At 44.0% G+C, this 19167-nt stretch overlaps 1 protein-coding gene across 1 annotated transcript in view; it reads right to left on the bottom strand.

The window, feature by feature from the left end:
* The window catches only part of T265_07040 (hypothetical protein), a gene marked incomplete at both ends in the record, with an annotated part of 59574 nt that overhangs the window by 38198 nt on the left and 2209 nt on the right, over window positions 1-19167 (bottom strand). The window contains 4 exons of the mRNA XM_009172464.1: window positions 9775-10090; window positions 17329-17768; window positions 17805-18412; window positions 18852-19065. Of these exons, the coding sequence (XP_009170728.1) occupies window positions 9775-10090; window positions 17329-17768; window positions 17805-18412; window positions 18852-19065 (1578 nt within the window). The remainder of the gene's footprint in view (window positions 1-9774; window positions 10091-17328; window positions 17769-17804; window positions 18413-18851; window positions 19066-19167) is intronic.

Raw genomic sequence — 19167 nt, 5'->3', positions numbered from 1 at the left:
CAGTTGGGGTAACAACAAGATGTAGTAGAGAAATACCTCAAGGTGCACGCTCTGCTTAGCAAAAAAGCATAACACCAGACTCACTAATTTGGTCGGCCAAAAGCATCCCAGTGACTAGTCAACCGTTGAGCACGGAAACCGGAAACCATTAATCAGGGTGCGTTACTTTGAACGTTTGAGTTTTTAGAAGGAATCATGGGAACCGTAACTGACGATGGTGAAGTGTAAATAACAGTTTACCTTCCGAAACACTAACCAGCTTATTTTTTGAGAAGAGGTGAGTAGTAGGTTGTTCAGAATATCACCAACAAAACCTTCTGATTTTTCTTTTAATGGTCATTTCCAAATATGCTTTTCCTCGTTTAGTTCACCCCACTATGCACGCTATCAGTAGTAAACTTCTATCAAAGATATGTGCTGATTCCCTATTTCCATTGGTTGACATGATCTGCATGAAAGTCGGTGCACCCCGGTAAGGAGCACTGGTTATGATTTCTCAAAGTATACAAGCGATCGTTGCAACTGCACCTGTCTCGGTTGAAGGTACTCGATCATCCAGCGCTTCATTGAATACGGCCTTGAAAGTAATGTTGACTAAGCGGGCTGCTGTTTACTTTCGCACCTCCCTTCAACCTGAGCACCAGCATTGCTGACTACGACCAATTGCCGCAGTCAATATTGATGAATTTGGATGCTTCCGTTCTTCACAAATCGGAGTTCCCGGAAGGTCTTGTCACATTGGGACCCGAAAATCCTATCGAGGAAAGAGATGCTATTGTCCCTAGGGAGCCTATGATAAATGCACTTCGGTACTACATGTCGTGCCGTTTAGCGTGTTTTCATTTATGCGTAGTTATTTGTTCGTATACTTGTTACACTTTCTTGATCACAGTCTTCTCAGTGTCGATTTACTTAGACTGAAATTAGATTTTTCCGCCGCAATGTGTTCGATTGTATGCAAACTGTTTTTGGGTTCACCGCCTCAAACCAACCCTTACTCAACCGTATGGTGTTATCAGTAGTGCACCGGGCCAACGGGGCTCTGTTGGATAAATTATCTAGAAAAATTGCCCAATATAATATTTAAATTTAATTTCACTCCAGGAAACTGGGAAGAAAAAATAATCAACTGTTTTGCGGATGTACACTACCCAATGAGCAAAACATCTGTGAAAAGAATTTCTCGTTGTTCTCCTCAAAACAAACTGTGTCCTCACAATTATTACCTCACTTATGACCGTACAGTTAAGCATCGTCCATGAATGGAGTTTTATGTATCACTGATTTTTGTCGATAACACTCGCATCGCATGCATGTAAGTCACCGCAGATTATATAATAAAATGCACTACACTTTAAGCAAATACAACAGGCTAGTTGACAGCTACTTGTGTTCTTTCTGTATCAACTGAAAGAACACGATGACTGTTATACACAAGTCTTTGTCGGTATTACCACAACCTCATAAACTATCCTATTGGAAATCTACCACTAATATACTACGAGTAAACTTAGGAGTAGTACGTTCATTTGATTCGGGCCCCTCTGGGACGTAGAGGTGAGGGTTTTTAATGAGTGTGACAAATGAGGCTCGTGGTGCCGGAGATCATAGTAAAAACAGTCAAATTCAGCACAGACAACCGGGAAATTGCCGCTCTCTGGGACCTGAGAACCAGTGTGTTAATTACAACGCAATGAACACACCGCTACGCTAACATCGCTAACTGCGAGCTGTTTTGTGTCGTGCCTATGGAGCAAGATGACTGTCAGTAGTATGTACGTATATGGTGTACATTGTTTCAGCATGTTCTTGGAGTATGCTGGCACAGTGAAGTCACATAGGCTATCCCCACCGGAAGATTGCACACCAACAAGTTGACCTGATGTTGACCAAGGTCGTACGGATGGCCGATCGTAGCATCGAAAAGAAATTGATGTAAAACGTTTAGAGCAATCATACAGGTCAAATTATGCAAAGTTGTAATACAAACTGGACCCGTGCAGTGGATCAGTCATTTCCGAATGTTTAGTAATTCAGTGTCACTGGGTGGCGCCTTAGGTATGACTGATTTTTGTTGCCAACGCTCTCATCTCATGCGCGTGTACACCTTGTAAGCCGCCGGAGATTCTGTGTGGTATTCTTCAGAAATTCGAAGTAATTCTTACTTCCCACGTACTCCATTTTTAGTCAAAAATTAACTGAAGTAAGCAAAATTGCTGTCATCTTGGTAATGTTTCGCAATGAAGATACCTCAGTGAACGAATTCATTCGCATCCCGGCGTTGGAATGAACTCAAGATTTAGTGACACAAATATAATGCCTAGTTGCCTAACAGTGCTTACCACTACCTCCCGGACACCACAGTGAGTGCGGCCTAAATCAACTTGAGTGCCATTCCGGAAATGACAACGGCCGCAACTGAATTCCTCAATCTTACTTTGATAGTGCGGTGAATGATTGATTCGGGTTGGTCGTCCATTTCATTGGAATGCAGCTAACTGATGAGAATAAAATGCTTAATAAAAGGAATCAGTGCTATATGTGAAGTACGCACCAGCAATTACTACTGGAAGATTACTGTCGACAATGATGACGCTAATGATGATATTTCCAACGTCAACTTTTATAACTTGTACATTGAAATGAGTCAGGACAACCTGATATATCCCTAGCTTTAGTACTTTAGGACGTTCTATGTGTTATTATTACTTCTGACTTAGAGTGGCTCTTTAATAGGCGAGTAGAGCATTGAAATTTATCCAGAACAAGTCAAAACTTTACTCTGTCTAACGTCAATGGTTTTAGCATGCTATCTCGCGTTTCGTAAATGCACAGCGACACTGTCACACAAATGTCGATTTCACTTCCTAATTTTCCATCAAAACCCAACCTATGTTGTTGGCGGTTGCTGGTAGTGCTGGACATATAATGCGTTCACTTGCTCTCACAGTTGATCAGTTTATGAAATCCAAATAACACGGTGGCGCAACGGTCCGTTGTATCATTTTTTGGCACACTTGGCTGTTTTTACTCATTGTTTTCTTATACATGTACGAGTTACCGGTTGCTTTCTTTTGTTTAGAGGTAGAATTTTGACCTGCTCGATTTCATCGCTTTATGCCTAGTGGCTTCTGTGATAAAATGGCACCACTTCGCACGTGTCTCATACTTTTTTATCGTTCAGCTGTAGTACCCTTTCGGTGCCTAACTGCCATCCACCCGAAGGTTGCACGAGGGCTGGGATACTGCCAGGTTGTCCAAGCCAAGACAGGGTAAGTCGAGAGGTAGAGGTCGGGTTTGAACCACAGACCTCCCGGTCAGTAAATTAGCGCTCTAACCACTTGGGCCATATCTCCGTTACCTGTAACTAAGTATATCAGTCGCGTGCCTGTTCGTTTCAATGATATAGCTTATTGTTGCATCTCTATGCTTTCTGCTGTCCATTATCAGGGAATAGTTTTTTTGCGTGTATCTGGTACACTGTGGCCTGTCTTCAAACCCTGTGACTCATCGTGACATTGTGAATAAACGAAGCACCCACCATCTAGGTACATCAACGATGTTTCGACCTTTGTCATAAGTGTATTACTGTAAATTCCAAACACACATGCTAAATTGGGTTTGGCCGACCAAGTTGAGGATACTTCGACAGTGCGAGCGGCTATTAATATCAGTCTTTCGTTGAGACATTTATTTTCTTAATTCCCAGGTTCAGCTGCACTGTTTAAAATGCTTGGTCGTACACCATTTCTTCTCATTGGCGAATGCTCAGCAGACAGAATTGAGCCTGTTGGGACACTATTAAACTACAATTGTCTCTGGGGGAAAGTGACCTCAGTAAAGAGACCCATCCTTGCAGCATTAGAGAGCGCTGAGTGGTAGAAACGGAAACACCCAAATAGCTTGCGGGCTTGACGATAAAACTATAACTTGTTTTTGACATTCATTGACATACAAGGATGTTCAATGAGCAAATGGTCATTCGGACGACCTTTGTATTGTTGACAAAAAACGAAATCGGCAGAGTCTGTTGATTATAATCGCAGGTGACCCCGGTGAAAAAGTCATCTGAAGGGCCATCTACTCAGTGAACAGTGTTCAGCTCTGATGCGCAAACGACAGGCCTCCGGTTTTGTTACCAAAATGTGGAAACTTATCAAGTCAACCAGTTATGAGCCCGGCAATTAGTGCGCTAAGTTGGTACTACGGCAGTGACGCGTCTAGTTAACCTATGTTTACAAACCGTTGGTTCCTTCAGCTGTGCCATTGCGCACCACAGACTCTTGCACTTCGCTTAAAGGCAAATACACTGATTCTAAGCACGGTCTATTTTGATGTTAGCAAAGAGATTAAGTATGTATGCTCAACGACGGGCTCTCATTGTTCTGCCAAATGATTCGCCTTGGGGAAATCAGAGCTAATTTCGACCAAGGCATTTCCTGTCATTTGTCTGCCGTTTTTGCAACATACAGTTGTAATAACAGGCAGTCTTTGGGATGTTCCTGAAATCATCATCATCATCGACAGCATGACGTCAGTGTTCAACACCGATGCTTCACTGAAAGGTTTCTACAAATCACTTGCTCCATGTTTGAATAGACACATTCCTGATTTTATTAACTTTGGGTATTGAAGTTTGTCCAGAATAAGTCAATACATTACTCATTTCAACATCAATGGCTTTAGCACCCTGCAACAAAAAGCGATTTTGTTCTGAGAGTTATATATAAAGTTGATAGAAAATTGGCATTTGGTGGTAGCGATGGATTTTTTACCAGTTACCTGCCATATCTCCATTTCAAGGCTGTTTAATGAGTAACAAGTTCACCTGTACCTGTAATCGGCAAGCCAATAGCCCATTTGGATGTCCCAGGTTGTCAGATATTTGTGATGAATTAAAGAAAACACGATGATCGTTAAACATAAGTCTGTATTGTGTGCGGTGTCAGCTAAAAGTAATTTCACGTAGAGACTCAGAGTTTTCAACGAGGCCGAGCAGCAAGCACTCCCAACATCCGAATCAATCAAATGTTTGTTTGTTAAATAAGTTGACACTCTCTTTGAGAGTCAGTAGTATCCTTTGCAGCACGCTCTGTCCAGTATTCGGTCAGTTGGACTTATTGCAGCATACGCCTTATCGGTAAACATCAAGCAGAAGTGTACCACTACATCCGGCCAGATTACACAGTTCCAGGCGTTAGCTTTGCATGACAACAGTGCAATACGGACGCCGAGAAATTCACCACCTAATGTGATACACACAGGATCTCTGTATGAGGTTTCAATGGACTCTGTATTCGATAAGTTGATGTTGAATCCGCATGCCGAATGTCAAAGTTTGTCTGCTTACACCATTGTAAGCAGGCCTTTATCGGAAACGTGAGGGAGTTTGACGCACAAAGCTAATTACATGAGTGCTTGTACACGTGAATTTTTACTCGTTTAAACAGTATTAGGCAAGTGAAATTGGGGCAATACCATTGACACGCATAAGTGACGATTGCTTCGTTTTCTCTAACACCAATACTGTCATTCTGTCTCCGGACAGTGGTTCTGCTGGACAAGAGAGACAGTCAGAAAAATGAATGCAAAATTGGTAGACAAAACATAATTTTTGATTCATCCCATCAAGAAAGGCAACTCGCTCAGAGTAGCGGCACATGTATGCGATTCAGAGAAATATCAAGGCTAGCATTATTGTTTCCGAAGCAACGAGTTGCAATCTCGGACCAAGAGGCATACGATGCACATATTTGTAAGGTCTGTCCATGACAAATAAATCAGAGGTCCTACTCCGACCGATTCGACGACACACATACCAAAGCAATTCGGCAGAGTGGTTTGCAAATTTTGAGCCTATTAGAAAAAAACTATATCGTTATAAATCAAGCTGCCTGTCATTCTCTTTTGATGTCAGTAGTACTGGCCCCCGAACTACGTGGTCGTACTTCCATAATTCGGTCACATTAATCGCACAAGCCATAATATTTTCACAGCTATCTCTAACTGGGTTGTAAATGAGTCTTTTGAAAACTAAACCCTTCCGTTACCGCTCTCATATTCTCATCCTTCTTTGGCTCTCCTCAGACAGTGGTTCACAGCAGAGCAGTGGAAGCTTCAATGAGTCAAGGAATAATGGCTTCGAATTTTGAATATAACGACTTCTCGAATGCTGACTGTTTGCCCGATTCAACTGCTATCTGAATTGTTTGACACTCGTCACGATCTCGTTGTCTTTTTTGCCTTTCGTCCATCAACCACTTGATCCCCTATGTCACTGTTGCCAAATATGTGGTCGAAACATGCGTCTGGTTCCATAAGGCATGCTTCACTCCATTCGGGTTAATCGGCAAAATTTTACACAGCTGAGAGAGCAAAGTATAATTAGAGCCGACTGGGTGTGTTCTGCCAGCAAGTAAGTAAAGTTTTATTAGTGTTTCAAGGTTAAGATGCACAAGCGTGGATCTTGAGCAAGTTTACGGAACGAATACGACCAGTCGATACAATTAAAATAGCAAAAGCGGCCTACCGTCAATCGTAGCGCCTGTACGATAGTCGTTGTTTATTGGATTGCCATGGAGAAAAATATGTCCAGAGGAAAGATGATCAACGCTATGTTAAAGGGTTGAAAAGGGTAGACAGAAGTATGCAGATTCATTAGCTGTAATTAAAATTTAAAAGTTGGCAAAGAGCGTATTGTCCTCACCAACAGTCTATGCGATGTAAGTCGCATGCTAGCTGCTGCGACATTACTATCATCGCGTCTCGGTCGAGTAGGTTTACGTGTCACTTGAATTCAATGACGTCGGTTTTCTGTGACAAAATCCGGAATCCTGGTCCTTGATATGCACACTCTACCGTGAAGTAGTGAGGGAACCTATCTATGTATTGCCTGTATTCGAGCCAGTGCAACTGCTTGAGTCCTGTCTGTTATTAAGGTACGGAATACAGCAATGAGAAGTGATCATCCCATGGCCAAAGTGATATATGGTGGTTCGTTAGTGCTTGTGTGATTCCCAGACAAACCAAAATGGCCAACTCCCATATTAAAGAGTATCGCCCCCGAAATAATAATGTCCTTAGGCCGAGGGCCTTCTCGGTTGCATTTTTAAAACACGAACAGTTTGGAATAATCAAGCTTGATATACTACTTGTAGGCGATCTTCGTATTGTCGGGGATATTATGCAACGATGAGCAACATGTACGGAAGAATGACTTCGACAGATTTACTAAAAGGCCGTGAAGTAGGTTGGAATCCAGTGTTCTAGTAAATTTCTTCTCCAAAAAGAGTCGTCTTTAACTTCCATCACTTGGACGCCTAATTTTCCTATACACGCGAAACAGAAACTAGTCCCCAGTGTTCAGTTTCAATGACGGAAACGATCGAATGCGTGCCTGGCGAGTGTCACCCGTGGGCTATTCTGACAGTGGGATATTGGCATTCCACTTGCTCATCATTTGTACCACTTGAAAGGAAAATAAAAATTCAAGAGCCAGCGCAAATAACTTCTTCGAAAGAATTCGCATCTTAAGTACGCCAGGTAGAGAAACGAAGTAAGCGGTAGGTTAAACGGTATTAATAACACTAGATGAATGTCTCAGTGACTGCTATTCTGAACAAAAACTGTCGTTGTTTGTTCAGAAAAGGTACTGACCAGAGTATTGTGTGAACGTTTCACAGTCCGAGGTAGAATAGTCCCTAATGTTATAATGCGCCACTCACATCGGATGGATAGGGGAGATTTTTCTAGCAATATCTTTTAAACTAAGTTAGGGGAAATTCAGGAGGACCGAGCAATAATGATATAGGCCTCACGCAAATTGTACACATTACTCAATGCATTTAAGGGGTGAGGACTGGACATTTGGGAAAGGAGTGAAACCCGACTTTGGTTCAAGGTTCTCCGGAGTTTTGTGAGATACGCACTGATGATGATTCCCAATAAGGATGAAACAGCCGTACAGTGCTTCTCGGTTTTTCAAAATGAGGCACTGTCAAATTGTGAGGACATCGCTCTTTGCCCAGTTACACTCAGACATGCTGCTTTATCCAGAGACAAAATTCCTTCTAAACAGGGAAAACATTATCATCGATAACAGCAACACCAGGTTCAACTCCAGCATTCTTCCGGTGCCTAGATGTCGAGCCACCCGAAGGAAGCACGAGGACTTAGGTACTGCCAGATCGCCCAAGCCTAGACAGGAGTAGTCGAGATGTAGAGTTCGAAACACTGACCTACTTGTCGGTAAGTTCACGCCTTGACCACTGAGCCATCTTGAGCTCAACACCAGATAGGAACACCGGCACTTCGTTCATAGGAGTGAGATCATGTAATGGCCGAGCCGGTGATTCTACCCATCAACCTTGGGCATAGAAAATGAGTTCCGGAAAATGTTCAACTGCTTCGGATCCAAAAACACTGAACCAACCACGCCAATTTCAAAGCAAAACCTAATATTTGATAAAACCTTGAGCAAAGCAAAACGTTAGTACAAGATTGCATTTAAATTTATCTGCTTTTGTCCAAAACAATTGTTTTGGTACATGGTACAAATGGATAGATTTCATCCACACTAGGTCAGCAAATGAAGAAATATTCAGGATTACGAAAAGTATTCTCCAGAAGGGCTAGAATGACAGCTGTTACCAGATGGCAGCAACAAGTTAACTTGTGCTAATTCAACGAGATCTTCAAAACTGTACCTCGATGGGAATAGGTTTGATCCTCATCATCATCGACAGCGCGACGTTAGCAATCAACATCCATGCTTCATTGGCGAACAAACCACAATTTATTTGAACAGCTTGTCGTAACGAAAAGAATAGGAGTGGATGGGAAACAGATCTAGTGTAAGCCTACAACAATCGTTCCGGGGTACCTCCAGACACTCCATAGCTCACGGTATCACACTGTGGACGTCTATGTGACACGCAGTTCAACAACAAGCGGTAGGCTGAAGACAATATACTGGCCATCTACACTGCCCTGCCCCTGTAATAGTCTTTTCAGTCCGACGTTTGGGCCCAACGGATTACGTGATGGGCCCAAGCGTCCTCCTCCTGTCTAGGCTCGAACGTCCTGACACTATGTCAGTCAACGTAAACAAAAAAGCAGGAGGAAATCACCAGCAATACTGGGGGTTATTGGCTGGGGTTATCAGGTCATGCAAGAAAGGCACGAAAGTCTATACATTGACACAGGCTCGGAATACAATCGCGTTTCCACGTGCCTCATCAGGAGCTCGCGTACTGATGACAATACTGAACGGGATGACAACAGTGGCGCACGGATTTGGGGGTAATGAATTCAAGATGACCCATACACCTAGGTACGTTGTTGACAAAGAAACTTAAATCTTGAGTAAAGCAATGCTCTTCCACTCCTGTACAGGCCTGGGCAACCTGTTTGTACTTCATTTGTTATACTTGAGTTGCGTGGCAGCTAAGCTCCGAAAGGAATACCCGAGTTTTGTCACCTTTTCAGTGGTAACAAACAAGAGCAATATCTGTGACAAATTGAAGAGAAACACAAGCTGGTATATTCAAATCCACTAGAACGCAAAATAGCATTTACATGAAAAGAGGGAAATGTGGATACAAATCAGCAAATAATCAGAAAGGCAAACACAATCGAAATCTGAAATGATACCGAATCACAGCGACTAGGAACGATACTAGTGACAAACTAAACAGACTGTCGACTGTTCGAAAGGGTGAAGTTACATTCTGGCGATTGAAAAGCCGGTACACCACGGATCCAAGTGGATATTACTTTAACTTTCGGCGAAACTGGATGACTGAGTGCCTTCGGACACAGAATCACGAAATCGGCGTCGGCTCCTGGCTCCAAACTACCCTTTCTCAGCTTTGGGGGACCAGTCGCGGAGTCACCTTGCTGATACAGTCGAAGTCCTCTAGCTGGTCTGGTACTAGCTGCGGCTAAGGCCTTTCCCAAGCCTGGCCACGGATTACCAGTCATATCTGATGGTTTGAGGAAACACTGACAGACTTCACGCCAAAAGTTGCAGATGCAGTCAGGTAGAAATGTTGTGCTGCCGGCAAGACAAGTTGTTCCAGCGATAAAAGCCCTGGAACACCAAAAATAAGATAGGTTTTATGCTCATTATATAAAGTTATATCGGATGAGCGATTGGCGGAAACCCACAACTCAGGGTACACAGTAGTTCCTTACAACATTGCTTTTAGGGATCGCTTGCTTGATTAGTTGTTGGACAGCCCACGAAATCAAAATCAGGTTTTCACGACAGGTTAGGTTTTTTCTTCAGAAGGTACAACCTACTTTGACCGATCCATATAAACACCAACGATTTTGAATAACCCAACACAGAGCTACTGATACCGCCAGCTATGAACTGTTCACAACTCGTAGTCAATACCACCATCATTGACAGTAATACAACATTACTATACATTGGCGCTTAATTGTCATGACACGCCGTTATAGCTGCCACTATTTTTTTCACCGATCGAAGGTGGACTGAGGAAAGAACTGAAAAGTGGTAACAACTGAAACCACCGAGTTATAATGATCGAGGAGAGCTTCGAGGTATGTCTCTGAATCTGACTGAAGTTAGCAGTTCCGTGCCATTAGGCACGCAAAAGCGTTATACATACCAGAAATTTGTATATTAGATTAGATCGTATCAGGGGTCCCCATCCATAAAGACGATGGTTTATAGCGCAAGTTTGGTGACGACTTCTTTCGTGCTTCGCTACCAGGCCATAATCTGACCTCCCTGATCAATTCTATCCTCACATGGTTGGGCAGAAGGAATTGTGTGAGGCGAACGGTCCTGTATGATACAATATTAGACCAGTACACTCTATGAAACGCCATTAGTCCACCTAACACTTACGAATCCCCCGCCCACCCAAATCGAAAGCCAAAAGCCTGTTAACGTCTCCAACTCCAAGTGGCCAGGTATCAGAACCGCATAAGCGTGTGGGGATGTGACAAAAAACAGATGTTACATCGATGCCGTGGTTGTCAAGGGCTGATAAAAGCTGTCCTAGTCCTCTCTGTTCGAAGGTCAATTTCACCTTTCGTTAGAACAGGTGACCACATATATAACTAGATTAACTGCATTGAACGGTTTATCTTCAAGCAAAAGGCATGGTGCAGAAGCACCTGGAATTGGCACATTGCACTTTGCTAGTGTGAAGAGGATACCGAACCATGTGGTAGAATTATGTATGTTTACTATTTACTACGGCAGTGAGAGATTGCCCAAGTGGTTAGAGCGCGAATTTACTGAACAGAAGTTCCGTGGTTAGAACCCGATCTCTGCCTCTCGACTCACCCTGTCTAAGCTTGGGGAACCTGGCAGTATCCCAGCCCTAGTGCTTCCTTCGGGCAGCATGGCAGCTAGGCACCGAAAGGGTGTTGCAGCTGAACGATTCATTTTTCATCATCATTCACGACAGTGAAGCATCAGTGCCAACACTGAGGTTGTTGTCTCTGACAATGATGACGATTAACATTACTTAAATTTGCATAGGATCCGGCCCAAAAGGATTATACCGTCTACATGCTGGAAGTCTATCGCGGCACCTTGGGTCCGGAAGCAAGTCAGCACCAAAGTCAACATATGGTGGAACAGTCTTGTCTGACACCGATATGTGCGCAGATCGCAAAAACCACTGTGCCGAATAGTACTTAACAGCGAAGACCAAGATGGCTTCTATAAAGCAAAAAGTAAATGGAACAGAGACGATGCCAAAAACACTACAAAAGCGCTTCCTCGGGGAGAGTTACGGAACACAACTGCCGGAGTTTCACCATTGACAGCAGCACCAGCGGAGCACATGGATGCCTCAATGAGGTGAAACCATGTTCATTTATTTAAATAAAGTCTAATAATCGAAAGAATAAAGAAATGGGGCATGGAGTGGATCTACGACAAGCCAAACACAAACATCCGAGATGCCTCCAGAACCCAGTCAGACAATCTCGATAAAAACCAACGGCATGCATGACACCGATCGATCGCCATATCCTTCGGTGTTCCCAGTCAAGCACAAGGAGGGTCACGTAAACTCCATCCTGGAAGACAAGCAGCACTAACGGCACCGAAAATTTTCGTAGCAACCTACATTAGCTTTTACCAAGTCATACTCTGTTCACTTCCAGGTATCCGACATTCCCAATTAGGCGCAGAAAACAACGCCTTTCTGGGTAGGCGGTAATGCGATATGCTTGACACATAGACCAACCAACCTAGCTTGCAGTGCTGGATGAATTTTTTGGGTGAATTACCTTCTGCATCACCAAAGACCTGTTTCCCAATCACACTTACCCCAACGGACTCCAGCTACAGATCTCAGACATCGATGGACACCGCCGTAGCACAATACAGCCAGCACAATTTCGCCCGAATATTTCAGGTCGATAGGGTGCTCGCTCGGAGATCTGCACACAACCGTTTTGGAAACCCTTGGAGTTCACCTCATTACTTCACCACTGATAAAATTGAAAAAATGGAGAGACTGACCACCCTTCCCGGACACTACGGTGTGTAGGAAAGCTTTTGGAGAGCTCTCCATTGACTCTAAGACGCCCACAAGTACGTGAATACAAACAGCACGCGATATTCATGAAATTCTTGGGTGTGCCCTACTGCGCAAGCCTGTTTAAAAGAACTAACCGGTCGACAGAATCCAATGCGCTCTCGAAGTCAAAGAACACCAAGCCCTTACAATTTAAAGAGTGTGGAGATATAGTTCACACAGCCTTTTCCTGGTGGGAATCTTGCTTTCAGTTCTCAGGGCCCGTCTTCACGCGCCATTATAAGACGGTGAGGAATAATCGACAGTCTGGCTAAAACGAGATCAAATCAAAACCTCTGGGATTCTCATTCACTGCAAGCAATTTTTTGAAAACGAGCAATACTACCGACTCATTTCAGTTGGCTGGGATGGTCTGTTTCGCCAAAACAGGAGTGAAAAAGTTTGAGAATTAACGTATGGGAACTCCAACTCTATCTTTAACTAGAGCGGGTGGGAGTTCGCCAGGATCAGTAACCCGGTGATACTCGAGGGAGAAAAAACATTCACTTATTTCAAAAGCCGTTTAGAAGTCCAGGTTCACTGTCCATGATTCCACTGGAGGAGTGGAATCAGGCTAGGCAACAGCAGATGGCCAGTGGAATTGTTTTTGAGAATGTTCTATCAAACGATTCAGGCGTTTTTTCCTATCTTAGAGATAAGCGAGCAGTTTTTAACTGTGACTGGTTCATTCACCAGAGGTCTCTCCGAGCCTACTTCGCATATCAGTCCGGATAACTTGCTTAAATTCAGTCTTTCGTTTCCTCCATCTGCTCAACCTTCTGGACCCACCGACCTCCTTGATCCCTACAAATTCTTCTTTTCACTGATATCTGGCAGTTCGCCGAGTCGTAATGCGCTCTAAACGACAAGGAGTATGTGCCCAAGTTTCGAGCGATCCTAGGATGTTGCTGAAGATCCAGCACTTAGATCTAGTTGGTTGCATTGTTCCACAAACGGAACGCTCCGCATCCTGCAGAATTTCATACAGTGCCTTCCAGTAAGAGCCAATATCAGGGGACGCAATATCCGAAAGAGATTTCGGTAGGCTTGCTTCAGATCAAAGTCTGAGAGCTTCCCAATAACCAGACCAGGTGTGCGCACCTTGCGCACAACGAGCAGTAACACAACGCGAGTGATCTGAATTCAGAAAGGTGTTCGAGAACGAGTGGCATTCAGTCATCCACCCGCGATACCTTTAGCTAATGGCTATGCGTTCTATCTGTGCTGGAGATTGACTCGCATTCGGGGAGAGGGCAACATGGGGATAAGCGACTTCAAAAGTTTGTATTACATAGACAGCACACTCCACGGAGAAAACACAACTTCAGAAGTCATTCGCTTTTGTACGTGCTTCTCAATTTCCTTTCAAGACAACTACTCAATTGAACCTACTTCTGCATTCATATCCCCGAAAGCCTGAATAGCTGAGCTCTTAGTCCGCTGCATTAGGGCGTTCAAAGCGTCGCCAAAACTGTTTCTGAAAGTATTGTGATTATGGTTGTTAGGCATAGGCCGATACAGTGGATAGCATTAATTTACGGTACATTTACTGGATAATCTCATAGACATTGCCACACAAACCCTTCAGAAGCGACTATCAAGGACCAATCATTGAAGCAAAGACCATTGGAATACAGTCACCTGTCCTTTGGAACCTCGAAGTCTCGATATAGCAAGACCTGCCGTGGCAGAGGCTGAGCCTAAACTTTTAAGAAGAGTTTGTGCACAGCAGTTAACGCGCCAGAAACCTGAACACATGCACTAAAGGGTATTTCGCCACCTTTGAACTGGAGATCCGATGGAATTGACATTTTTCGGTATAATCTGCAGTACCCAGGTATCCCTTACAACCCACTACGATGGCATTCAGTGGAGCTTCTGTTATTTGATTTAAATCGGAAGGACCGAATACCCCAAATCCCACGACCGGTTTCACATTGTTTAGATTTATCAGATAGTCAGAACACTCGAAAGTTGAGAAAAACAATCCCTGACTGGAACATTTTGGTTGAAAATCCACTTTCACTGGTTCTCAACGGGACAAAACGGGTCGTGGCGGTCTACGGATTTTGAGCGATCGCCCCATACCACTGGTTTCAAACAAAAGGGACTTCGTAACGGATATTTGGTCCTATACGTAAGTGAGTCTAGGCCGGAAAGCCAAGTAGCATTGTACAGCTGTTTCATGCGTACGTGGAAGAACAACTCTCGTGGCCACCTGCTGTCATTTATTTGAATTATCGAACTGCACCAGAAACTCCTACATGGTCATAGGCTTATGACTGTATATATTCCCTCAGGTGCTACCGACCTCCTGGTCCGAATAACCATCCACTTCTATTGTCTAAGGGTGTGAGTGAAGTCAGTCACTATCTGTCTATTCTGTTTGCTTCCATTTGGAAAAAGCAGACTGTCCCAGGCAATGCCGCTCGTTTAAAAAAGTAGTAATAATAAATGCGGTGATCACAGAGGGATCAGCTTGATCCCGGTTGTAACGAGGTTCTCGGCATTACTTGTTTATCATCGTCTTATTGTTTTCTATGGAGCGCTGATACAAGAGCAGCAGGGGGATTTTGGCCAGTTAAGGGTTCTAAAGACCTCATCTTCACATTCCGTCAGGTATTAAGACAACGCCACATTCATAAGGGATCCATGATTTTTGTATTCCTGGATTTCCAAGGTGCATCTCACAGTTGACTGGTCTGTTATCTTTAATACGGTCGCTCAAGAAGGGGGTCCCGAAGTTTGCTAGCGTAGGTTCTTTGAATTCCAAAACTTGGTGCTCTCCAAAAAGCTTCCGTGCATAAACTGGTGCCGACAAGGATGTTGAAGCTCTCCATTCCTATTCAATGTTGTGGTCCTGGTATCCATATGGCAGCATAATTAACCTTACCGATGTGAAATATGTAAACGATACCTTCGTCTTCGCGAAGAAGAGAGCACATGTGTTGTTGGATAAACTCACCAAAGTCTTTAACACGCGCTTTGCGTTCACAAAGTGTAAGAATTCGCTTCTGAATATGCAGTCACTGAATAAGCCGCTTACAAGCTGAGAGGTACGGCAGTTCGTGGAGCATCTTACGTATCTTGGAAGTTGTGTAAGTCCCCACAGAGGTGTGAGAGATGAGGCTGGTTCACGAATATCTAAGGCCGGGGTCGCGCTTACTAATTAGAAACACCTTGCTCAGCAGAGACATATTCCTAGACCTCAAGGGACGTGTGTATCAGCTGCTTTGCTGTACTCTTCGAATCGAAAGGCCGAGACATTTTCATGTGTTCGATAACCGATGTCTTAGAACCGCAGCTCACGTAGACTGGCGCCAGTGAATCCATAACCAGACAATTAGAAGAGAATATTAAGCTGTGAAACAGCGACTTTAATCGAATAATGTGTCTTACATCAAAAGCTACGGTGATTAGGCCATGTATTGCATATATCAAGTCATTGTTTGACGACAGAATGCTGCTTTCCGCTCCAAATTCAGAGCGGCACAAGCAGAGGGGTGGTCAATCGCTGACCCGGTAGAGAGATGGATGTGGAAGAGGCTATAAAAAGTCTAGAATCCGTCGGTGCACCTTAAATTGCAGATTGAAGTCCGTGCGGCCTACCCCTGTATATAGCTGGAGATGCTAAAATATGGATGCTGGTCAGTGTCAAAGACGCCATTGCTGTCAGTTCCTATTAAGTGTTCTGGTGTCCGTGGGTGTCAGCAACTCTGAATGATTGTGGTAGGTTAGCATTAAGTCCCTGTACAACCCATTTTCATTTCTTTCCTTCACAATCAGGCCTTCAAGTAAATTGTGGTAATACGGCAATGAAGCGCCAGTTCTGAGCACTGCTGTCGATGGTGATGATTCCACGAATTCCCAGGAAACCAAACTTTTAAGCCGCCACAGGAAACGGCACAGTGTTGAGGCCTAGCGACTTATCCTAAGTACAAAAACAAGCGGATGATGGTAAGTGAACAAGCACTCAGCAATTCCTGTCGGATAGCCTAGATGTCTTCGATGTAAAAATCGGCTTTACAAAGAATATTCGATGTGAACTGGATGCTTGGCATTTCTAGCAAGAGAATGTAAGCTGACGATTGCGCAGAAGTACATGTCGAGCCGTCAATCTTCCCTTGTGTGCTGAGCTCTTGGTGGGTAAGGTTTGCAAACGATAAAGTCTTGTTCCAACATGACAAACGAATTGATTTGTCATTTTCACGGATAGGAAACCCAATACGTACCTGAGAAACAACCCCCTCTGCAGAAAACCCGTGTTGCATTGAAGGGCACTTTTCGTAACTGTGTGGGTGTACCCGGCGATCAAGGGTTATGCATACCTACCTGGCATGATCGATCGCCCGAATGGTCATAAAGTCATCAGCTTATTGATTTGTCACTTCATTGGCTCTTAACGTCTTATTTGCATTTCCAAACGGAATGTCTTGTGCTTTTCAAGACAATTACTATATGCACGTAAACACTGCTATCACACAAACGAACAATAAACGAAGTGCACGCCGACTCTGCCAAGTTGCGTTCCAATTATTCTAGGAGCGATAAAAATGTTGGTCCAGATCATTTCGGTCCGTTTAGACGTCATTAGCAGAAATAACTGGAAAACGCTTGTCTAACAGAATAGTCGGTGCTTGAAGATTAAAGAAAAGCAGCCACTATAAAAAATACCAGGGCGCTTCATCATGGCACCTATCCGTTTTAACAGAAATAGGCGATTAAATTAGCTGAAGCAAATAATATCACTACAACTCACACGCCTCTCCTAACTTCAATTTCTTGCTCACCAAAAGTGTAATCACCGTCCGGTAGACCGGATGCCATGTTCGAATCAGTAACCAGGACGACGCGTCCAGGAGCGATAGCTTCCGCAACACGCAACCCAGCCGCATGCACATGAACCAAATCAGCGATGATGCCAACAAAAAGCTCCGGGTTCGGATAGGTCACACTACCAAATAAATGAGAACGTCGGTGATGGAACATGGGCATCGCATTGAATAAGTGAGTCATAAAAGTGGCTCCTGCTGCGACCGCATTCTCCAGAGCTGTGCAGTTCGCATCCGTGTGTCCGATCGATACTATTATGCCTCTGGAAGCAAGCTCCGCTATGACCAGGTCGGAACCTGGGAGTTCCGGGGCAAGCGTAACCATTCGAACCACGTCTAAATCTGATCCGTAAGTGTCTAGAAGCGTCTGCGCTGTAAGCATAAATTATCAAAGGAAGCGTACCTGGACAGGGTCAGATCCAAAATCTGAAATCTGACTCTTTGGATGCATGCCCGAATGCAGTTTACTGATAAAAGGACCTTCCAAATGCACGCCTAACAACTGAGCATATCCAGGCTTCTCACGGTAAGCGCGAAACTGGGGAAGAAGCTGACAATAAACTTGTTTGGATGAGGTAATGATAGTGGGACAGAAGGCAGTAACGCCAGTCATAACAAGCTTGCTGGCAATCACATCACAACTCTGTGCCACATTTTGATGTGTGTTGGAAAAGTCGAACCCAAAAGCTCCATTAACCTGAATATCAATGAATCCAGGTGAAATGACTGAACCATGTAAATCAATGCGAATATCCTCCTGGATTTTGCCAGTAAAGAACAAGTCTAATTCATCCAGAATGACCCCATTGCAAATCCATAGTTGATCAAGAACCAACTGTTCTTGGCGCAATATGAAACAGTTAATGAACCGAATTATTTTATCCTTGAAGTCATCGACCGACGTCACCAGTGGTATGCAAGCATTTGTCATTATAGAGGCAGTGCTTACACAATTAGTATGTGGTAGATCAAAATCAACTTCTGACGGCCAAAGAATGTAGCTTGAGGAGTCTAGAATCAAGAAGAGAAATTAGTAAGATGGGGCGATCTTTCGCACAGCGCTGAAAAAAACATTGTAAAACTCTAGCACAACGACTAGCAAAGGGAACGGCTGAAAACGGCGGTCAAGGAGAAAGAAATGCTGTATACGGTGTTACGACCCAAAGCTAAATGGCGAATTGAACGTCGCTCAATGCAACATTTGCCTTTTTCCTCTAATTTCAGAGAGAGAGCGACGGCTGGCGATATGGGAATAGATGTGCATAGATGAGCATAGTTTATAGAGAGTTCGACAGAGCTGTAATGGGGTTGACATAAGCATCACTATAGAGGAGCGATCGCCGAAGAGGGTTATTGCCAGTCAACCTTCGAAGGATAAGGCCAGAGAGCACCTTCGATTCCACAGCTAACAGGCTGACGCCACGGTGGTTTTCACATAGCGTCCGCGTACCCTTTTTGGAGATGGGGATAACCGTCGACGTGCCCCATTCTGCGGGCACTTTCTCTTCGTCCCATATAGCACCAATAAGCTTTGTCAGGTGGGTCACCAGAGATTTTCCGCCTTCTTTGAAGAGGGCTGGATACAGACCGTCCGATCCTGGTGCCTTCTCACGTTTCATTACGGCTATTTCGTACCCAATTGCTTCTTCTGAAGGGCGACCAAGCTTTACGTTCCATTCGCCCGTATGCATTATCTCCACTGGTTGTGTTGCATGAGGCCAGCTGAACTGCTCTTCGAAGTGTTCGGCCCATCTCTCCAGTCGACG

Source organism: Opisthorchis viverrini (assembly GCF_000715545.1).
Source record: "Opisthorchis viverrini unplaced genomic scaffold opera_v5_158, whole genome shotgun sequence".
In the NCBI taxonomy this organism is placed as follows: Eukaryota; Metazoa; Platyhelminthes; class Trematoda; order Opisthorchiida; family Opisthorchiidae; genus Opisthorchis; species Opisthorchis viverrini.
Note: the sequence above shows the minus strand (reverse complement) of the source record. Positions and strands in the feature narration are given on the sequence as shown.